We start from the raw sequence: 24,819 nt of genomic DNA, 5'->3' as shown, positions 1-24,819 counted from the left end.
GGAGTTGGGGTTGCGTAATTGTTCCCTGGGAGCAGAGGTCACGTAATTGTTCCCTGGGAGTGAGGGTTGTGTAATTGTTCCCTGGGAGTTCGGGTTGCGTAATTCTTCCCTTGGTCCCTGGGAGTGAGGGTTGCGTAATTGTTCCCTGGGAGTGAGGGTTGCGTAATTGTTCCCTGGGAGTTGGGGTTGCGTAATTGTTCCCTGGGAGTGGAGGTTGCGTAATTGTTCCCTGGGAGTGGGGGCTGCGTAATTGTTCCCTGGGAGTTGGGGCTGCGTAATTGTTCCCTGGGAGTTGGGGTTGCGTAATTGTTCCCTGGTAGTGGAGGTTGCGTAATTGTTCCCTGGGAGTGAGGGTTGTGTAATTGTTCCCTGGGAGTGAGGGTTGTGTAATTGTTCCCTGGGAGTGGGGGTTGCGTAATTGTTCCCTGGGAGTGAGGGTTGTGTAATTGTTCCCTGGGAGTGAGTGTTGTGTAATTGTTCCCTGGGAGTGAGGGTTGTGTAATTGTTCCCTGGGAGTGAGGGTTGTGTAATTGTTCCCTGGGAGTGAGTGTTGTGTAATTGTTCCCTGGGAGTGAGGGTTGTGTAATTGTTCCCTGGGAGTGAGGGTTGTGTAATTGTTCCCTGGGAGTGAGTGTTGTGTAATTTTTCCCAGGGAGTGAGGGTTGTGTAATTGTTCACTGGGAGTGGAGGTTGCGTAATTGTTCCCTGGGAGTGAGGGTTGTGTAATTGTTCCCTGGGAGTTGGGGTTGCGTAATTGTTCCCTTGGAGTGAGGGTTGTGTAATTGTTCCCTGGGAGTGAGGGTTGTGTAATTGTTCCCTGAAATATAATGATTACTAGCTACTAACCGCATATTGGTTACACAGTGGAACTCACAAATTATCTCCCTTCCACCACTCATCTGACACATTGCCTACACAGTACAATGTAGGAATTACCTCCCTTTATATATACTAGTATTAATTTTCTCTGATCTTTGCACACTTCATGATAAATTGATAGGTAAATACTCCTGACAATTTGAATAGCATGACCTTGTAACACAATGACTTTACACAGACCGTTTAGTTCGACCACACAATTGTAATGTATTAAAGGTGGAGGATTTCTACTCGCTGGCTGCAGAAGATCAAAATACACCCTCAGCGATTCTGACTGCATTGTGTCCCAAAATTCATTCAATGATTTCACAAAAAGAATCAGATAAAATTGTCATGTGTGAAATATATTTGTTTAATTGTCTGATTAGATAAATGGAATGCAGGATAGGTAGACTCTTTCATCGTAGCACATGTACCCAAACAGACAGTTTATTCATCTCTTGACACAATCAATGTAAACTACTCTCCTACTTATAATGTTGTCAGAACCAACCGAAATAAACAATTCATGAAACAAAATTTGACGGTTTACATGCGTTCTACACGTATGTCCGTAATTATCTGTCATCGCGTTTATCAACTGCACACCACACAATGACATGTTAACAATCATGTCAGTGTGACCTGCTATGTTATGACTTGGCGAATCGTAACCCTCCTATTTTCGGTTTGTAATCAGGACGATCAATACCACTCAGTGTTGACGCCACGTCCAAGTACAGCTTTGTGAGGTAAGTGTTCACCACTCACCAACTGAATTATGTTTGGATAAACTTACTAATAAATATCTTTCACCGCTGATCACTACAATAATATAAACATATTTCAAAGAGAATGTTTAGAATGTACACGATGACAACATGGCCGCCGTCACGGGATTTCATATACCGTATATAGTGATTAAAAGGGAAGTATGTTCATCGTAGTCACACAATTGCATGTGACAAGGTGTCTTGAACTGATGTTTGTAATGTATATCCCTATTCGCTTTTAACTGTTGTGCGTTTCGTATATTCTACTTTCGTTTTCAGTTCCACTGAGCTTAAACAAAATTCTCTTATAATATGCTGTCAGTGCAAATACATAAATATATTAACGAGGTAGGTTAAGGCATATACATCAGTTATGCAGCGTTATATCTGATGAGTGAGTGAGTGAGTGAGTGAATATTGCTTAACGCCGCATCAGCAATTTTGCAGCTATTCGCGGCGATATATCTGATGAAATGTTATTAGAAACCAATCTGCAAATGATATAAATATAGAGGAAATATTCCACTATCGCTGCCGATAATATTTGTCTCGAGCCTACTATTCTCGGAAATGTGTTAGCTCGAATTTAACCCACTACTCAACCAGTTTTTGTGTGTGAGCTTGGGGTTGTGTGTTTGTTTAATGGGGCAATATTTCAGTTATATGAGTGCGGCCTGTAACCTATCGAGCATGGACCAGCCAATCCAGTGATGGATATTATGAACAACGTTAAACGCCGCCGGATTACATAAACAGGCTGTCAACGAAGGTACCAGGCTGATCAAATAAGTCGCCCTCGGGTGATACTAAAAGCCAGCAATAGGCAGGCAAACTGACTACCGCTCCTCGCTGGGTGCTTTACAGACTGTACTATTGTGTTATGTTTAAGGTGGTGTGAAAAATGATCCAACTTGAGTCAAATATTTGTTTCTTTTCTTCAGAACAATCTTTTCAAGAGGAAGTATGACCAGTTCAAAAATAGGGCGTGTGGAATCACTTCATTATCCCTCTGGGTTACGTGTTACCTTTCTTCACGGGGACATAACCCTGGCTCACGCTACCGCCGTGGTGACGGGCGAAAACCAAGACTTTCTTGTTGAGAGTTCAGTGACCAAAGCACTAATCCAGAAGTCCAAAGCCTTTGAACATTTGAGAAATAAACTCAGACAAGGTCGTTTATCTAATGACTTATGGACTGTATATCCGGCGTTTCTTGGAATGCCATTTACATATGTTCTGTTTGCATTTCTCGAACGCATGGACGGTGATGAATGGATGAAGGGTATGAAATATCTGTACAAAGACATCTTCAAAACTGTTGAAAACTTGGATATTGCAACGTTGGCTATACCGTTGTTAGGCGCAGGTAAGAAAACGTTTCTTATTCTATGTAATCACGTGAGACAGTTTTAACAAAGAAAATGAATTATTAGAATAAGTTTGTTCTGGTAAATCATGTTTGTTGATTCGCTTTGCATGTGTTTGCTACGGGTGCCACCAGTGATATCATCACTGTTTGCTAGTGAATCGTACTGCCTCAAACATGCTTTGAGGCATTTGATTTTCGGTTCGGGGGATATCGATATTGTTTCTAGCTATTTAAAACTAGGAGCCTGGATGTTCTTTTAAGAAAGGCACATAACAAAAGTGCAACTTTTGTGTCAGGCAATTTCTCTTTTCTCAACAGTACGACGCATATTTATCCCATAATAGTATACCCGATAGAATCCGGGATAGACAGGTCTTCAGCAACCTATACTTGCCATAAAAGGCGACTATGCTTGTCGTTAGAGGCGACTAACGGGATCGGGAGGTCAGGCTCGCTGACTTGGTTGATGCATGTCATCGTATCCAAATTGCGTGGATCGATGCTCATAATGCCAATTACTGGATCCAGACTGGAATATTTACAGACCGCCGTCATATAGCTGGAATATTGCTTAGTGCGGCGTTAAACATACAAACAAACACTTTATAGTACAGATACATGTAGGTGTTTGGACAGTTGTCTCCTTTTAATTCAAAGTAACTTCAAAGCACCTACATTTTCTCAGGTGTGGTCAAAAGAGAAGACTCGGCGATAATTGCAGCCGCAAGATCCTCTGTTAAATACAAACCAAGCAAGCGCAGGGAGATCATTTTCTTTGCATCAAGTTTTGATAGAGCAGACAAAATGGTTACACAGTGGAAGCATGAATTGCATGAAGAGTCAACCAAAGGCATTTTGTTCCGTTTCGTATCAACTGTTAAGGATGCATTCGAGGTTGCCCCTCCAGACAGAATTCATGAGAGGCCGCGAAGAAACAGTACAAGGCATGACCGAGATAAACCGGTATCCCAGTCGAAAAAGCAAGGCCACCCCAAAGCTTCCTCGATGACCAAAAACGAGAGCCTTAGTTTAAGGGAACGTGAAAACATCGACAGGGCTATAGCAGAGTCATTAGAAGCCGAAACCAAGCGCCGTAATTCAACCAAACGGGATCACAGGCCGCGAAGATATGGTCAGTATGGCAACCAAGGTCATTCTGCAAGAAAAGCAAGTTACAGGGAGGGAATGTTCCGAAATTTCCAAGAAGACAATTCTGTCTGGGAGAACACTACTGATGAAGAAATGAGGGTCACTGAGATGCAAGCAAGTAGTGATGCTGACACTGTCCCTAGCAGCACCACAGAGGATGACAGTCGAAGTATCAGTGACTCCGAGAATATGTTAACTTGTGCAATATGTTTGGGGGTCATCATTGATCTAAAACAACTGGACAAATGTTATCACATCTTCTGTAAATCGTGCATAGATCGCAGTTTCAGAGAGCACAAGCCTGTTTGCCCCACATGCAACATGGTGTATGGGGTTATCAAAGGTAACCAGCCAGACGGGACGATGAAAGTTGTCTACAACAGCACTCCCCTTTCCGGCTATGAAGACTGGGGGAGCATCCAAATCAACTATGACATCCCGAGTGGTATACAAACGGTAAATCTACTCTCAATTCCTTGGACGAATTACATCCCCATATTTATCCCTGCACATCAGTTTAGGATTAGTAGATATACAGCGTCATGCTTCAATTTAGATTACGTTTAAACCTTGCAAGTAGATTCATAAGTGGGTTCAGTTCATTGACCGCGTATCCTTCATGTTTATGTCACATAACAAAGTAATAATTACTGTAATTACTATAATGAATCTCGTGAAGACCCGGGTTAGAATTCGTCTACAGCGACACCATGCTCGCTTTAAGAGGCGACTAACGGGATCGGGTGAGAACGTATGGTTTTCCTCCGCTTTTTGTAATACACTAAACTACGGTTATAACGAACTCAAAGGGACCACCCATATTAGTTCGTAATAACCGTAGTTCGTAATAAGCATATATACAGCATATATGCACCACATGGCCGGGGCTAACAAGTAGGTTCGTTATATCGGTCAGTTCGTTATAAGCGTGTTCGTTATAACCGTAGTTTACTGTATTATAGCTTTATCACGGAGTCTTGCTGACTGGTTGATGCATGTCATCGTATACCATTTGTGTACATCGATGCTCATGGTGACAATCACTGGATTGTCTGGTCCAAACTCGATTATTTACCGGCTTTCGTAATATAGCTGGAATATTGCGGAGTTAAACAACAAACAAACAATCAAACAAAAAACTAACTCATATATGTGTAGTAATAAGCGAACATCGATGATAAAAGGGTATGTTACACATTTTGCTATCCAGACAGGACAACCTGACCCTGGTATGGCCTTCAAGGGAATCACACGACGGGCATACCTCCCAGCCTGCCCGGAAGGAAAGGACATTCTACGACTTCTCAGGATCGCTTTTGACAGGAAGTTGACCTTTACCGTCGGACGTTCTACAACAACCGGTCGGGAAAATGTCGTTACATGGAACGACATTCATCATAAAACAAACATGGATGGTGGGCCGACAAGGTAGTTAATGCTCTGCATGTCATTGATCTATTTTTAGATTAAGCAATACTAATAATTTCTGATATAGAAATACAATCGAAAAAAACCTTTCCATAATCATATTTTCAAATTTGTGAGTGATACTGAGTATTTGAATCCTAGATATTCCAATATTAAACTAGTCCAGACTCGATTAATTATAGACGGCCGTCATAGAGATGGAATATTGCTGAGTGCGGCGTTAAACAACAAACAAACAATATGAAACAGTAAAAATTCGACAAGGCCGATGTTTTTTTCTGATAAAACAATATTCACGCTTTTCAATAACATAAACATGATAATAATGTTTCCAGGACATAAACGGGTCAGAAAATGTCAGGTCTTTAATTAGCATTCAACAATGCTTCTTGAACCAATCAGGTTGCGGTCCTTGCTCTTATTGTTTTACACCTGGTTTTTACTTGTTATTGATACTTTTTGTATTGATTTTCCATCACAAGGCATAAGTATTTCAATGTTTCATCCATCAAGGATCCTTTTAACATAAATTCTCATTTAATTCTTGTTTTTTAAAGGAAATTCAATTGATCGATACATTTTTATTGATATGTTTTGTATATAATTAAAAACTTTTTTTATAATTTGTAGATTATATTGAATAACCGATATTGTTAGTTGTCTTATCCTCGACGTTTTACGTGAATCTCTGATGTTCTACTTATTATGCTGTCCTCTCGACGACAGAATTTTATACATATATTATTAATGTCAAAATTTGTATCGTCACGATAGGACCGAAATATTGCCGTGACGTTACACTTAACTCACTCACTCACTGTTGATAATTGATAAAGAGTCGAAAAGGTTTCACCTGTACTTTGTTTCAGATTTGGCTATCCAGATCCCACATATCTGACTCGAGTTCGTGACGAGCTTGCCAGCAAGGGTGTCACAGCAGACAATGTCTAGACGCTGGGGAACAGATCTAGGTTGATGTTTATGGACCTGGTGTCACCTCGGCAGCCAAGAAGCACTTTGATTCGTTTTCAAAATAGATGAATTTGTTATAGCTCTGTCGATACTATTTACTTATTCAGATTACAAAGAAAGATATATTATTCATCTGACACAGTAAATATGAAACGACAACGCCAGTGGATAATCAGGCTAATTATCTTGTCGTGGTCTGTGCATTTTATTTTCTGAAGGGAGGCTGAGAAGGAGTAAGAAATAATGGGTAATAAAGAAATGATAACACTCGCCTGTGTCTCATACGGATTTTACGAAAATTGTGTAAGAATACATGTATTACCCTCGTTCTCGCTCGGGAAATACAACAATTCTGTCACTCGTTTCGTAAAATCAGTATTCGTAAGTGTCTATTTAGACAATATGTGTAAGGTACGAGTATGAGGTACCTTTTTCTGTTGTAACTGCTATTACCTACTCATGATTCATTTACAGTAGTGCGTTTGTAAAGGGCAAATGTGACATTTAATATTATTCTTTAACAAATGTGTGTGTGTGTGTTTTCACATTATGCCTAATACCCTCATACGTTCTTTTATGTCAGTATAGTGGATTGGTATTTCTTGCCTTCAACTCTATTTCTTGTTAATGTACTTGTTTATGTCATGGTTAAGACATGTTCTAGTCAACTCGGAATCATTGAAAATACTCTGACCTATTTACAATTCCTCTAAAAGAAGTAGGTATGATGAAAGGTTCCAGTTTTTATCAGCAAACATCGTCGTGTCGGCTTGACGATGGCGGAAGACCAATAGTTATGAAGGTCTTAGTCGTTTACCGGGGCGATCGGGTCTAGTGGTTAAAGTGTTCGCTCGTCACGCTGAAAACCCGGGTTCGATTCCCGATATGGATACAATGTGTGATATTGCTGGAATATTGCTAAAAGCGTCGTTAAACCTTACTCACTCACTGGTCGTTTACCATTTCGATGATGCCCATGAATGACAAACCTAGAAACACATTCAAGGCGAACCGGGATTCGAACCCACGAACAAGGGTTTCTGACACACCTAGGGGACGCAACTCCGTAAAGCGATTTGCAAAGCCTTAGACAAATGGGACACCCATGTCCACTAATCCTTCAAGAGACATTTCTCGGATCATTTCGCAAATAAACACAAATGTGTCCGTCTTAAGAAATAAATCACTACACTTCATGGAAAAGGAGTTGAATATCTTTATTTCGACCCCGACAACAACATATTGGGTGTGAGCTACAATATATCCATTTACTAAACACTTCGTTATAGACACATTTATCTACAAATTATCTCGTTACATTATTCGCTTCAATACTGTGAAATCTACTTTTACTTTGCAGTACATGTACGTCGTTTAGTGTATCGCTGTTGTATGGGTTACAAAGTAATCTTCTCAGTTACATTACAATCTGGAGAAAGTAGGGCATATAGTTGGGCCACTATAGCAGTGTTTAATGCACTGTGCATCACAGGCTGAAGAAAACAGGACATATAGGTGGGCCACTATAGAAGTGTATAATACACGGTGCATCACAGGCTGAAGAAAGAAGGGAATAAAGGTGGGCCACTTAAGCAGTGTATAATACACTGTGCATCACAGGCTGAAGAAAGAAGGGAATATAGGTGGGCCACTTTAGCAGTGTATAATACACTGTGCATCACAGGGTGAAGAAAGCAGGACATATAGATGGGCAACTATAGAAGTGTATAATGCACTGTGCATCACAGGCTGAAGAAAGATGGGAATATAGGTGGGCCAGTTTAGCAGTGTATAATGCACTGTGCATCACAGGCTGAAGAAAGCAGGGCATATAGGTGGGCCAGCTTAGCAGTGTATAATACACTGTGCATCACAGGCTGAAGAAAGCAGGGCATATAGGTGGGCCAGCTTAGCAGTGTATAATGCACTGTACATCACAGGCTGAAGAAAGCAGGGCATATAGGTGGTCCACTATAGAAGTGTATAATACACTGTGCATACACTGCTGGAACAGACTAGTACAAGCAGCCACGCCCACACGAACGCACGCACGCACGCACGCACGCACGCACGCACGCACGCACACACACACACACATACACACACACGTGCATGAACGTCGCTATATAAGTGCAATAATCTTGGACGGCCATTTCACCTCACCTCACAGTGTAGTTTTCACCCAGTCACCCAGCGTAGCCTTACAATTAAACATACGACGAATGACCTCTATCATCCATATAACGCTGTGCTAGGTGCGCGGGCAGCCGTTCGTGTTCATCATGCATGATGATATTTCGACGACCTTCGTGGATGCTGTCTAAAGATTCATAATGGTGTTCATTCTCCCTTTCTAACTGTAACCTGTGGTTGGTGGTGGAGCGAATATATGGCGGAATATATAAATACGTCCTCTCTTGGTCATCATCCTCATCTGATCCAAGCATCGATGTCATCGTCGCCGTTTCGTTACTTTCGTTTCCATGGTAAATGTCGGTACTGTCTTGGGGAAATTCTTCTCGTGGAACCATAAAAATGACTTGTACTTCTCGTTCTGTTTTTCGCTTTGGTGGTAAAACGCACCTGAAACACACACATGCACACATAGTTACTTACAAAGTTCTCAGAATACTTCCGAAATATATATAAGTAAGTAAATATATTACGAGGGTGCTTTTAGCAACAACAATAAACACTGAAGACACGTCAAGGAATTTTATGGAAAAATAAATTTCCTCACAAATCTTTGAAGAAACATTTATGCTTCTAGCTGTTAAAAAAAGAAATTATCTGCCACAAAAATCAAAATTTATGTTTTTCTGCAAAAAAAACCCATTCAAGCTCATAGTATTAATTAATAATATATCTGGTTTTGCAGTGAAAAAATATCCAATCTCCAGACAAAATCCTTGTCATTCGGCAATCGAACATATTTCGGCCAAATCCAACAATGTCAGTTTGTTGAAAAAATTTCAAGCCGCAGAGGTCTACAAGCACAGATATGATCCCGCTTGGCTAGGCCTACTGCCCTCGCAAAATTGTTTCGAAATTTATATCTCCAAAGTTGCCAAAACTTATAAAATGCCTTAGCTACGTCACAGTTAGACACTGATTTTAAGTATATTGGAATGTTATTTTGATAATGATAGCAATTATCTCTGTAGTTTATCCAGATTCCCGATGGTTAACTCTGACTCGATTGCCGAATGACAAGGGCGACGCCATGTTTGTTTATAAACACTGAAAGTAGTCCATACTTGACCTTTGATATTTGCATCTCTATCCGCATATGACCCCAACGGATATCGTTTTTATCCGTTGGCTTTATCCTGACGAGAAACCTACCCATTATATGATAAACATAACTATCTTGCGCACGAGATATGCAACCGATTTATTGAAAGCATGATACCAGGACACTAGAGTGTGCACTGCAAATACCACCGCATTCACTCTCGAGAATACAATTGGGACACATGGAAGATGTCAGATCTGATAAAATACGCCTTTATTTCCTTCTCGATATTAGGAACAAAACCGAACAGTAGGAAGCCTGTTTCATTTGTTTTTCTTCCATGAGGTATAAACCTTTACAGCACTACTTTATATATGAATAGCCAAAGTAATTAGGCAGTCACTGTGTTATAAATAATGAAAAACGAACCTGAAAACATGAATGTGGATTAACGGTAAAAAAGTAACTGCACTTCATATAAATTTGTGCAAATGTTATGTTATTGAAAAAAATAACATAAACATTTGTCATCAATGTTTTATCATAACAACTAGTTCAGTATTAGTATTGCGCGCGCACGCTTCATTATAGCGTGTGCAAGGTAACATATTTCATGCGCACGATATAATGCACTTTCTCGATGATGTCAATTCATTTCGTGTGCACGGTATAGTATTTCGTATGCAATATATACGCCATCGTGCGCACACTTTAGTGTCTCGTATGCACAATATATTATTATTGTTTCTCCTATCCATGTCCCTTAAGCGCTTCCGGAGGTTTGAACACAATGTAAACATTCAATTTACGGTGTGTATCGTTGTACGTAAAACATACACGGAATAGAAAACGAAAACGTCACAAATACAACAACCTCTAATCAATAAAAATGAATCATTCCTAGGAGACAATATACAGGGGAAAACAAATCATCCTTTAATAGTATGAATAGTGTTATATCCACCTACCAGTTTAAAGTCCCAAACACAACAATAAACCCAACGACAACTATTGTTATGATCACCGACACGACCACTTTGCTGCTGACATCTGCAAAGAAGATGACATACGAATAAATTACAGTGTAAAACTGTTCATATCCTCCTCGCACCTTCAGAAGCCTTCACACTCCTCAATTTACCGCCGTATACGTTGAGAACGCTGTGGTACCGCTAGGTAGAGCGTCCGCCCGGAGAGCGGAAGGTCCGGGGTTCGATCCCCGGCCGCGTCATACCAAACGACGTTAAAAGATGGTACTTCTTGTTACCCTGTCTGGCGCTCGGCATAAAGGGACTAAAACAAGGACTGGTCGGCTCGGAGTCAGTATACTGTGTCTGAGTTGGGTATTCATGTTAAACTGCGGCATGGTATCTCAGTGTGCTAGCACTATAAATCGGCATCAGTCCGGACTAGTACAAGCAGCCACACACACATGTGCATGCACGTCGCTATATAAGTGCAATAATCTTGGACGCGACGTTAAACCCCATTTCACCTCACCTCATCGTATACCTTGATACACCTTTACATACTGTGATACACCTTCAAACATATCCGACACGCAACCCATGCTTGCCGTAAAAGACGACTATGCTTGACGTAAGAGACGACTAACTGGATCGGGTGGTCAGGCTCGCTGACTTGGTTGAAGCATGCCATCGTATACCAATTGCGTGGATCGATGCTCATGATGTCAATCACTGGATTGTCGGGTCCAGACTCGGTTATTTACGGACCGCCGTCATAAAGCTGGAATATTGCTGGGTGCGGCGTTAAACAACAAACATTTAGTCAATCAAACATATCCATATATCCTACCTCACATGTAAAATATGTTACCTTCATTGGTAAATGACATTTTGGTACATCTCCATGTACCCCGCTAGAGTGCTGTATACCCGCCGGCATGGCAACCGATATTTTGCAATCTCTTGAATCTCTGCACTTCAAGCTCCTTACAAGCGGAACAGCGTCGTGTAATGTAACCACATAATAGCAATACAATGTCCACGTGGAGGAGAACACAAGCAGTCACGCCTTTTGCACACTGCAACAAATGTGCAGTCTTGTAATCGGGGATCAGGTGTATCCTGTGTACCAGTAATCTTACATGCACCCTTCGTTTCTAAAGCATTTGCCAGAGTCTTTCTTTTCTATTTTCGTTTTATATCTTAACTTTAAGAGGACCAGGCTACAAGATATGTTTGTGCACTTCGCAATTTTGTGGCCTGTTGTCATCACTGATTTTCAGTGATCCATTATATAATTTTCACCTCTATTTTGTCTATTACCCCTAATGGAATTTGTTACGGGGGATAATCAGGACCGGTTATTCTCTGTGGCGTTGGCGTTATATATTTATGTTTGAATGGTAATAATTTACTATTGTCCTTATCTGCCTTTAAATTAGCAAATCAGTCGTGCATGAATCATACTTACGGGGACTGTCTCAGTTTACCGTTAAAATGAATAGATTACTGCTCCCAACTGTTCTAATTGTCAAAGGGTAATTCGTCGCGTAGGAGTGGTAATAGTTGGCTCAAAGTGTGGGATCCAGCACGTGCTAGCACTTAATAAATTTAGCATGAACGTTTCAACGGTTAGACCTGATGGAAGTTTACATTTGTCTTTTAGACAACAAATCTATTGTCTTAAATCGTTGAAGATCATAGAATATTTAAACTTAACATTTATAAAAAATAACGTGAATGAAGTGTTCTCTTTTACTGTTTTACGAATGAATGAATATATATGTTACACTCGAGTATGTCAAACTGTTTTGGGTTATGGGATACAAATAAAATACTATGTTCTGATTGTATTGTGTAGTGACAGTCTATATGAAACATTTTTAATATGTAACACTATGCCATAAGAGTAATTCACGATTTATTCACACATTCAAACATATTTCTCTGCAATCTAAAGTTAATGCATTGATGCAGCTTCATATAGTTAATGAGTAATGTCTAGTGGTAACATACTGTAAGGTTTCTCGGAACACAGAAGCAAGTAAAGTGTTGTCATATTTTAACCTTTGTGTATACCTAAGTGTATACTTTGTATTTATTTGATTAATTGCCAAATATGATACTGAATAAAGGGTCTGCATTATGGTATGATGGTATACCACAGAGGGTTGGATATTATGGTAGTCTCAAGGGGAGGATGAAGTGAACATATTCCGTGCTATCTTTACTGTCGGATTCCTGACAATAGTACTGGGCTGACAGACCAACAATCACGACAGAGGCGACTAGTAAATTCGAACTTATAGTCATCAAACCCTCTGATTTAGAAACAACGAAGCAGAGGAATATGTCGTTATAAACAGCCTATCACGCTCCATCCACTCAACCTATTCATATCGCCTGAATATGGAACATTCTGTAGTTATTACCTCCCTCGGACAAGGTTAGCTGAATGTGATGACCCGCTATTCAAGTCTGATTCTCCTCTAAACCTAGCTGTTTTAGCTGTTTTGTACGTAGTCGGTTGACCAATTGCCTAATTGTAGAAAACTAAAAGGAAATTTGTCGCGTTGTCGCAGTGTCCCATCTAGGATTCCATACCTAAGATATGGAATTTAAGTTTCTCGGCGAAAGGGAACTTTCTGACATGCAAACACCATGCAACCCCCCCCCCCCCCCCCCCCCCCCCCCCCCCCGTAATTGTTCCCTGGGAGTGGGGGTGGCGTAATTTTTACCTGGGAGTGGGGGGTTGCGTAATTGTTCCCTGGGAGTGGGGGTTGCGTAACTGTTCCCTGGGAGTGGGGGTTGCGTAATTGTTCCCTGGGAGTGGGAGGTTGCGTAATTGTTCCCTGGGAGTGGAGCTTGCGTAATTGTTCCCTGGGAGTGGAGCTTGCGTAATTGTTCCCTGGGAGAGGAGGTTGCGTAATTGTTTCCTGGGAGCGGAGGTTGCGTAATTGTTCCCTGGGAGCGGAGGTTGCGTAATTGTTCCCTAGGAGGGGGGTGGGTGGGGGGTTGGGGGTGGGTGCGTAATTGTTCCCTGGGAGTGTGTGTGTGTGTGTGGGGGGGGGGGGGGGGGGGGGGGGGGGGGGGGGAATGGGGGGGGGGGGGATGCGTAATTGTTCCCAGGGAGTGAGGGCTGCGTAATTGTTCTCTGGGGATGGGGGGTTGCGTAATTGTTCCCTGGGATGGGGGGGTTGCGTAATTGTGCCCTGAAATATAATGATTACTAGCTACTAACAGCATATATGTTACACAATGGAACTCACAAATTATCCCCCTTCCACCACGCATCTGACACATTGCCTACACAGTACAATCTATGAATTACCTCCCTTTATGTATACTAGTATTAATTTCTCTGATCTTTGCACACTTTATGATAAATTGAGTGGATACGACTACAAGGTGAATAACATTTATAACCCTTTTAAGATGATTTTCACATGATGCTTGACATTTTATCCAATTGTACTTAAATAGTATTGCGGTAGTGTTTTAACTCTCCATATATCACATGTTTCATATTCACCCGTAATAACAATATCTGCCATATATATAATAAAACACGTGGAATCTGTCATAATCGTAAATCTCGTAGATAACAAAAACGAGAAAACATACATCACCTTTCGTTACCCAAACACCGCTTAATGTAACCAGTACATCTGAATAACCAGCCATCAGTGTTAAGTACTGACAGAAAACTTGACATCAGTGGATAGGTTTGTTTGTTTGTTTGTGGTTTAACGCCGCACTCATCAATATTCGAGCTGTATGGCGGTGGTCTGTATATTATCGAGTCTGAACCAGACAATCCAGTGATTATTATTATGAGCATCGATCCACGCACTTGGGATCGATGACATGCATCAACCGAGTCAGCGAGCCTGACAATCCGATCCCGTTAGTCGCCTCCTACGACAAACATAGTCTCCTTTTACGACACACTTGGTTTGCTGAAGACCTATTCTACCCCGGATCTTCACGGGTATAGTGGATAGGTAAACACTCCTGACAATTTGAATAGCATGACCTTGTAACACAATGACTTTACACAGACCGTTTAGTTCGACCACACAATTGTACCGTATTAAAGGTGGAGGATTTCTACTCGCTGGCTGCAGAAGATCAAAATACACCCTCAGCGATTCTGACTGCATTGAGTCCCAAAATTCATTCAATGATTTTACAAAAAGAATCAGATAAAATTGTCATGTGTGAAATATATTTGTTTAATTGTCTGATTAGATAAATGGAATGCAGGATAGGTAGACTCTTTCATCGTAGCACATGTACCCAAACAGATTGTTTATTCATCTCTTGACACAATCAATGTAAACTACTCTCCTACTTATAATGTTGTCAGAACCAACCGAAATAAACAATTCATGAAACAAAATTTGACGGTTTACATGCGTTCTACACGTATGCCCGTAATTATCTGTCATCGCGTTTATCAACTGCACACCTCACAATGACATGTTAACAATCATGTCAGTGTGACCTGCTATGTTATGACTTGGCGAATCGTAACCCTCCTATTTTCGGTTTGTAATCAGGACGATCAATACCACTCAGTGTTGACGCCACGTCCAAGTACAGCTTTGTGAGGTAAGTGTTCACCGCTCACCAACTGAATTATGTTTGGACAAGCTTACTAATAAATATCTTTCACCGCTGATCACTACAATAAATATAAACATATTTCAAAGAGAATGTTTAGAATGTACACGATGACAACATGGCACCAGGCTGATCAAATAAGTCGCCCTATGGGTGATACTAAAAGCCAGCAATAGGCAGGCAAACTGACTACCGCTCCTCGCTGGGTGCTTTACAGACTGTACTATTGTGTTATGTTTAAGGTGGTGTGAAAAATTACCACACTTGAGTCAAATATTTGTTTCTTTCCTTCAGAACAATCTTTTCAAGAGGAAGGATGACCAGTTCAAAAATAGGGTGTGTGGAATCACTTCGTTATCCCTCTGGATTACGTGTTACCTTTCTTCACGGGGACATAACCCTGGCTCGCGCTACCGCCGTGGTGACGGGCGAAAACCAAGACTTTCGTGTTGAGAGTTCAGTGACCAAAGCACTAATCCAGAAGTCCAAAGACTTTGAACATTTGAGAAATAAACTCAGTCAACGTTGTTTATCTAATGACTTATGGACTGTATATCCGGCGTTTCTTGGAATGCCATTTAAATATGTTCTGTTTGCATTTCTCGAACGCATGGACGGTGATGAATGGATGAAGGGTATGAAATATCTGTACAAAGACATCTTCAAAACTGTTGAAGACTTCGATATTGCGACGTTGGCTATACCGTTGTTAGGCATTACCAATACTACGTAATCACGTGAGACCGTTTAAACAGAGAAAATGAATTATTAGAATAATTTTGTTCAGGTAAACCATGTTTGTTGACTTCGCTGTTTGCTACGGGTGCCACCAGTGATATCATCACTGTTTGCTAGTGAATCGTACTGCTTCAAACAGGCTTTGAGGCCGACCATTTGATTTTCGGTTCGGGGGATATCTATATTTTTTCTAGCTATTTAAAACTAGGAGCCTGGATGTTCTTTTAAGTAACGCACATTACAAAAGTGCAACTTTTGTGTCAGGCATTTTCTCTTTTCCCAACAGTACGACGCATATTTATCCCATAATAGTATACCCGATAGGATCCGGGGTAGACAGGTCTTCAGCAACCTATACTTGCCATAAAAGGCGATTATGCTTGTCGTAGGAGGCGACTAACGGGATCGGGGGGTCAGGGCTCGCTGACTTGGTTGATGCATGTCATCGTATCCCAATTGCATGGATCGATGCTCATAATGTCAATCACTGGATCCAGACTGGAATATTTACAGACCGCCGTCAAATAGCTGGAATATTGCTGAGTGCGACGTTAAACATACAAACACTTTATAGTACAGATAAATGCACGTGGTTGGACAGTTGTCTCCTTTTAATTCAAAGTAACTTCAAAGCACCTACATTTTCTCAGGTGTGGTCAAAAGGGAAGACTCGGCGATAATTGCAGCCGCAAGATCCTCTGTTAAATACAAACCAAGCAAGCGCAGGGAAATCATTTTCGTTGCATCAAGTTTTGATAGAGCAGACAAAATGGCTACACAGTGGAAGTATGAATTGCATAAAGAGTCAACCAAAGGCAATTTGTCCCGTTTCGTATCAGCTGTTAAGGATACATTCGAGGTTGCCCCTCCAGACAGAATTTATGAGAGGCCGCGAAGAAACAGTACAAGGCATGACCGAGATATAACGGTATCCCAGTCGAAAAAGCAAGGCCACCCCAAAGCTTCCTCGATGAACAAAAACGAGAGCCTGAGTTTAAGGGAACGTGAAAACATCGACAGGGCCATAGCAGAGTCATTAGAAGCCGAAACCAAGCGCCGTAATTCAACCAAACGGGATCACCGGCCGCGAAGTTATGGTCAGTATGGTAACCAAGGTCATTCTGCAAGAAAAGCAAGTTACAGGGAGGGAATGTTCCGAAATTTCCAAGAAGACAATTCTGTCTGGGAGAACACTACTGATGAAGAAATGAGGGTCACCGAGATGCAAGCAAGTAGTGATGCTGACACTGTCCCTAGCAGCACCACAGAGGATGACAGTCGAAGTATCAGTGACTCCGAGAATATGTTAACTTGTGCAATATGTTTGGGGGTCATCATTGATCTGAAACAACTGGACAAATGTTATCACATCTTCTGTAAATCGTGCATAGATCGCAGTTTCAGAGAGCACAAGCCTGTTTGCCCCACATGCAACATGGTGTATGGGGTTATCAAAGGTAACCAGCCAGACGGGACGATGAAAGTTGTCTACAACAGCACTCCCCTTTCCGGCTATGAAGACTGGGGGAGCATCCAAATCAACTATGACATCCCGAGTGGTATACAAACGGTAAATCTACTCTCAGTTCCATGGACGAATTACATCCCTATATATCCCACATCAGTTTAGAATTAGTAGATATGCAGCGTCATGCTTCAATTTAGTTTACGTTTAAACCTTGCAAATATATTCATAAGTGGGTTCATTTCATTGACCGCGTATCCTTCATGTTTATGTCACATAACAAAGTAATAATTACTGTAATTACTATAATGAATCTCGTGAAGACCCGGGTTAGAATTAGTCTACAGCGACACCATGCTCGCCGTAAGAGGCGACTAACGGGATCGGGTTAGAAAGTATGGTTTTCCTCCGCTTTTGCAATACAGTAAACTACAGTTATAACGAACTCAAAGGGACCATCCAATTTTAGTTCGTAATAACCGTAGTTCGTTTTAAGCATATATACAGCATATATGCAAAACACTGCCGGGGCTAACAAGTAAGTTCGTTATATCGGTCAGTTCGTTATAAGCGTGTTCGTTATAACCGTAGTTTACTGTATTATAGCTCTATCACGGAGTCTCGCTGACTGGTTGATGCATGTCATCGTATACCATTTGTGTACATCGATGCTCATGGTGACAATCACTGGATTGTCTGGTCCAAACTCGATTATTTACCGGCTTTCGTAATATAGCTTGAATATTGCGGAGTTAAACAACAATCATACAAACAAACAAAAAATTAATTCATATATGTGTAGTGATAAGCAAACATAGATGGTGAAAGGGCATGTTACACATTTTGCTATCCAGACAGGACAACCTGACCCTGGTGTGGCATTCAAGGGAATCACACGACGGGCATACCTCCCAGCCTGCCCGGAAGGAAAGGACATTCTAAGACTTCTCAGGATCGCTTTTGACAGGAAGTTGACCTTTACCGTCGGACGTTCTACAACAACCGGTCGGGAAAATGTCGTTACATGGAACGACATTCATCATAAAACAAACAAGGATGGTGGGCCGACAAGGTAGTTAATGCTCTGCATGTCATTGATCTATTTTTAGATTAAGCAATACTAATAATTTCTGATATAGAAATATAATCGAAATAACGCTTTCCATAATCATATTTTCAGATTTGTGAGTGATACTGAGTATTTGAATCCTAGATATTCCAATATTAAACTTGTCCAGACTCGATTAATTATAGACCGCCGTCATAGAGATGGTATATTGCTGAGTGCGGCGTTAAACAACAAACAAACAATATGTAAAAATTCGACAAGGACGATGTTTTTTTCTGTTAAAAAAATACTCACACTTTTCAATAACATAAACATGATAATCATGTTTCCAGGACATGAACGGGTCAGAAAATGTCAGGTCTTTGATCAGCATTCAACAATGCTTTTTGAACCAATCAGGTTGCGGTCCTTGCTCTTATTGTTTTACACCTGGTTTTTACTTGTTATTGATACTTTTTGTATTGATTTTCCATCACAAGGCATAAGTATTTCAATGTTTCATCCATCAAGGATCCTTTTAACATAAATTCTCATTTAATTCTTGTTTTTTAAAGGAAATTCAATTGATCGATAAATTTTATTGATATGTTTTGTATATAATTAAAAACTTTTTTTATAATTTGTAGATTCTATTGGATAACCGAGATTGTTCGTGGTTGTATCCTAGAAGTTTTACCTATAACTCTGATGTTCTACTTATTATGCTGTCCTTCGACGACAGAATTTTATACATGTATTTTTAATGTCGAAATTTGTCTCATCACGATAGGACTGAAATATTGCTGATGTGACGTTACACTTAACTCACTCACTCACTGTTGATAATTGATAAAGAGTCGAAAAGGTTTCACCTGTACTTTGTTTCAGATTTGGCTATCCAGATCCCACATACCTGACTCGAGTTCGTGACGAGCTTGCCAGCAAGGGTGTCACAGCAGACAATGTCTAGACGCTGGGGAACAGATCAAGGTTGATGTTTATGGACCTGGTGTCACCTCAGCAGCCAAGAAGCACTTTGATTCGTTTTCAAAATAGACGAATTTGTTATAGCTCTGTCGATACTATTTACTGATATATTATTCATCTGACACAGTAAATATGAAACGACAACGCCAGTGGATAATCAGGCTAATTATCTGGTCGTGGTCTGTGCATTTTATTTTCTGAAGGGAGGCTGAGAAGGAGTAAGAAATAATGGGTAATAAAGAAATTATAACACTCGCCTATGTCTCATACGGATTTTACGAAAATTGTGAAAGAATACATGTATTACCTTCGTTCTCGCTCGGGACATACAAGAATTCTGTCACTCGTTTCGTAAAATCAGTATTCGTAAGTATCTATTTAGTCAATATGTATCAGGTACGCTGAGTGATGGTCATCATTGTGCTGCAAACACTTCTTAATAGTTTACGTTGTCATCATATATACATATTTCCATGGATAGCTATTTTAATAAAAAAAATTATTAGTAGCTTTAATATGCATAGGGTTAGGGAAACGTTTTACGTGTGTCGTACCCATTCATATTTCCGAAATTCAAGCTGTTTTCCTTGCGATTTAATGACACTTTGTGCACATATCAACCATGCACTGAGGTTGTGCGATGACCACAATCGTATTAGTCTCCTAACCAGACAGGCTCAAGTAATGCCTCTGACTATATTGAATTCTAGAAAGCCAACACTGCGCACATTTGACAACTTCCTTTTTCTGTTGTAACTGCTATTACCTACTCATTATTCATTTACAGTAGTGCGTTTGTAAAGGGCAAATGGGACATTTAATATTATTCTTTAACAAATGTGTGTGTGTGTGTTTTCACATTATGCCTAATACTCTCATACGTTCTTTTATGTCAGTATAGTGGATTGGTATTTCTTGCCTTCAACTCTATTTCTTGTTAATGTACTTGTTTATGTCATGGTTAAGACATGTTCTAGTCAACTCGGAATCATTGAAAATACTCTGACCTATTTACAATTCCTCTAAAAGAAGTAGGTATGATGAAAGGTTCCAGTTTTTATCAGCAAAAATCATCGTGTCGGCTTGACGATGGCGGAAGACCAATAGTTATGAAGGTCTTAGTCGTTTACCGGGGCGATCGGGTCTGGTGGTTAAAGCGTTCGCTCGTCACGCTGAAAACCCGGGTTCGATTCCCGATATGGATACAATGTGTGATATTGCTGGAATATTGCTAAAAGCGTCGTTAAACCTAACTTACTCACTGGTCGTTTACCATTTCGATGATGCCCATGAATGACAAACCTAGAAACCCATTCAAGGCGAACCGGGATTCGAACCCACGAACAAGGGTTTCTGACACACCTAGGGGACGCAACTCCGTAAAGCGATTTGCAAGGCCTTAGACAAATGGGACACCAATGTCCACTAATCCTTTAAGAGACATTTCTCGGATCATTTCGCAAATAAACACAAATATGTCCGTCTTAAGAAATAAATCACTACACTTCATGGAAAAGGAGTTGAATATCTTTATTTCGATCCCGACAACAACATATTGGGTGTGAGCTACAATATATCCATATACTAAACACTTCGTTATAGACACATTTATCTACAAATTATCTCGTTACATTATTCGCTTCAATACTGTGAAATCTACGTTTACTTTGCAGTACATGTACGTCGTTTAGTGTATCGCTGTTGTATGGGTTACAAAGTAATCTTCTCAGTTACATTACAATCTGGAGAAAGTAGGGCATATAGGTGGGCCGCTATAGAAGTGTATAATACACTGTGCATCACAGGCTGAAGAAAGAAGGGAATAAAGGTGGGCCACATTAGCAGTGTATAATGCACTGTACATCACAGGCTGAAGAAAGCAGGGCATATAGGTTGTCCACTATAGCAGTGTATAATACACGGTACATCAAAGGCTGAAGAAAGAAGGGAATAAAGGTGGGCCACTTTAGCAGTGTATAATACAATGTACATCACAGGCTGAAGAAAGAAGGGAATATAGGTGGGCCAGTTTAGCAGTGTATAATGCACTGTACATCACAGGCTGAAGAAAGCAGGGCATATAGGTTGTCCACTATAGCAGTGTATAATACACGGTACATCAAAGGCTGAAGAAAGCAGGGCATATAGGTGGGCCAGTTTAGCAGTGTATAATGCACTGTGCATCACATGCTGAAGAAAGCAGGACATATAGATAGGCCACTATAGAAGTGTATAATACACTGTACATCACAGGCTGAAGAAAGCAGGGCATATAGGTGGGCCACTATAGAAGTGTATAATACACGGTGCATCACAGGCTGAAGAAAGCAGAGCATATAGATGGGCCACTATAGAAGTGTATAATACACGGTGCATCACATGCTGAAGAAAGCAGGACATATAGATGGGCCACTATAGAAGTGTATAATACACTGTACATCACAGGCTGAAGAAAGCAGGGCATATAGGTGGGCCACTATAGAAGTGTATAATACACGGTGCATCACAAGCTGAAGAAAGCAGGACATATAGATGGGCCACTATAGAAGTGTATAATACACGGTGCATGACAGGCTAAAGAAAGCAGGGCATATAGATGGGCCACTATAGAAGTGTATAATACACGGTGCATCAAAGGCTGAAGAAAGCAGGGCATATAGATGGGCCACTATAGAAGTGTATAATACACGGTGCATCACATGCTGAAGAAAGCAGGACATATAGATGGGCCACTATAGAAGTGTATAATACACTGTACATCACAGGCTGAAGAAAGCAGGGCATATAGGTGGGCCACTATAGAAGTGTATAATACACGGTGAATCACAGGCTGAAGAAAGCAGGGCGTATAGATGGGCCACTTAGAAGTGTATAATACACGGTGCATCACAGGCTGAAGAAAGCAGGGCATATAGATGGGCCACTATAGAAGTGTATAATACACGGTGCATCACATGCTGAAGAAAGCAGGACATATAGATGGGCCACTATAGAAGTGTATAATACACTGTACATCACAGGCTGAAGAAAGCAGGGCATATAGGTGGGCCACTATAGAAGTGTATAATACACGGTGAATCACAGGCTGAAGAAAGCAGGGCGTATAGATGGGCCACTATAGAAGTGTATAATACACGGTGCATCACAGGCTGAAGAAAGCAGGGCATATAGATGGGCCACTATAGAAGTGTATAATACACGGTGCATCACAGGCTGAAGAAAGCAGGGCATATAGATGGGCCACTATAGAAGTGTATAATACACGGTGCATCACAGGCTGAAGAAAACAGGGCATATAGATGGGCCACTTTAGAAGTGTATAATACACGGTGCATCAAAGGCTGAAGAAAGCAGGGCATATAGATGGGCCTCTATAGAAGTGTATAATACACTGTACATCAAAGGCTGAAGAAAGCAGGGCATATAGGTGGGCCACTATAGAAGTGTATAATACACGGTGCATCACAGGCTGAAGAAAACAGGGCATATAGATGGGCCACTTTAGAAGTGTATAATACACGGTGCATCAAAGGCTGAAGAAAGCAGGGCATATAGATGGGCCTCTATAGAAGTGTATAATACACTGTACATCAAAGGCTGAAGAAAGCAGGGCATATAGGTGGGCCACTATAGAAGTGTATAATACACGGTGCATCAAAGGCTGAAGAAAGCAGGGCATATAGATGGGCCACTATAGAAGTGTATAATACACGGTGCATCACAGGCTGAAGAAAGCAGGGCATATAGATGGGCCACTATAGCAGTGTATAATACACTGTGCATACACTGCTGGAACAGACTAGTACAAGCAGCCACGCTCACACGTACGCACGCACGCACGCACGCACGCACACACACACACACACACATACACACACACGTGCATGCACGTCGCTATATAAGTGCAATAATCTTGGACGGCCATTTCACCTCACCTCACAGTGTAGTTTTCACCCTGTCACCCAGCGTAGCCTTACAATTAAACATACGACGAATGACCTCTATCATCCATATAACGCTGTGCTAGGTGCGCGGACAGCCGTTCATGTTCATCATGCATGATGATATTTCGACGACCTTCGTGGATGCTGTCTAAAGATTCATAATGGTGTTCATTCTCCCTTTCTAACTGTAACCTGTGGTTGGTGGTGGAGCGAATATATGGCGGAATATATAAATACGTCCTCTCTTGGTCATCACCCTCATCTGATCCAAGCATCGATGTCATCGTCGCCGTTTCGTTACTTTCGTTTCCATGGTAAATGTCGGTACTGTCTTGGGGGAATTCTTCTCGTGGAACCATAAAAATGACTTGTACTTCTCGTTCTGTTTTTCGCTTTGGTGGTAAAACGCACCTGAAACACACACATGCACACATAGTTACTTACAAAGTTCTCAGAATACTTCCGAAATATATCTAAGTAAGTAAATATATTACGAGGGTGCTTTTAGCAACAACAATAAACACTGAAGACATGTCAAGGAATTTTATGGAAAAATAAATTTCCTCACAAATCTTTGAAGAAACATTTATGCTTCTAGCTGTTAAAAAAAAAATTATCTGCCACAAAAATCAAAATTTATGTTTTTCTGCAAAAAAAACCATTCAAGCTGATAGTATTAATTAAAAATATATCTGGTTTTGCAGTGAAAAAATATCCAATCTCCAGACAAAATCCTTGTCATTCGGCAATCGAACATATTTCGGCCAAATCCAACTATGTCAGTTTGTTGAAAAAATTTCAAGCCGCAGAGGTCTACAAGCACAGATATGATCCCGCTTGGCTAGGCCTACTGCCCTCGCAAAATTGTTTCGAAATTTATATCTCCAAAGACACTGATTTTAAGTATATTGGAATGTTATTTTGATAATGATAGCAATTATCTCTGTAGTTTATCCAGATTCCCGATGGTTAACTCTGACTCGATTGCCGAATGACAAGGGCGACGCCATGTTTGTTTATAAACACTGAAAGTAGTCCATACTTGACCTTTGATATTTGCATCTCTATCCGCATATGACCCCAACGGATATCGTTTTGATCCGTTGGCTTTATCCTGACGAGAAACCTACCCATTATATGATAAACATAACTATCTTGCGCACGAGATATGCAACCGATTTATTGAAAGCATGATACCAGGACACTAGAGTGTGCACTGCAAATACCACCGCATTCACTCTCGAGAATACAATTGGGAC

At 40.8% G+C, this 24,819-nt stretch overlaps 1 protein-coding gene across 4 annotated transcripts in view; it reads left to right on the top strand.

Annotated features, from left to right (window-relative positions):
* Nucleotides 1-1,513: 1,513 nt before the first annotated feature.
* LOC124143788 overlaps nt 1,514-24,819 on the top strand; it is a 30,496-nt gene continuing 7,190 nt past the window's right edge. The window contains exons 1-5 of one of the 4 annotated variants that reach the window (XM_048401617.1): nt 1,514-1,610; nt 2,573-2,997; nt 16,767-17,686; nt 18,436-18,653; nt 19,518-21,132. In XM_048401617.1, coding sequence (XP_048257574.1) covers nt 2,595-2,997; nt 16,767-17,686; nt 18,436-18,653; nt 19,518-19,599 — 1,623 coding nt within the window. In that variant the 5' untranslated portion in view covers nt 1,514-1,610; nt 2,573-2,594 and the 3' untranslated portion in view covers nt 19,600-21,132. Of the gene's footprint in view, nt 1,611-2,572; nt 2,998-3,685; nt 4,606-5,359; nt 5,578-6,446; nt 7,753-15,269; nt 15,367-15,672; nt 16,093-16,761; nt 17,687-18,435; nt 18,654-19,517; nt 21,133-24,819 lie in introns of those variants that run through there. The other 3 variants (XM_046512889.2, XR_007222747.1, XM_048401616.1) reach the window with 3 other exon arrangements.

Source organism: Haliotis rufescens, unplaced genomic scaffold, assembly GCF_023055435.1.
Source record: "Haliotis rufescens isolate VD_foot unplaced genomic scaffold, xgHalRufe1.0.p SCAF_1, whole genome shotgun sequence".
In the NCBI taxonomy this organism is placed as follows: domain Eukaryota; kingdom Metazoa; phylum Mollusca; class Gastropoda; order Lepetellida; family Haliotidae; genus Haliotis; species Haliotis rufescens.
Note: the sequence above shows the minus strand (reverse complement) of the source record. Positions and strands in the feature narration are given on the sequence as shown.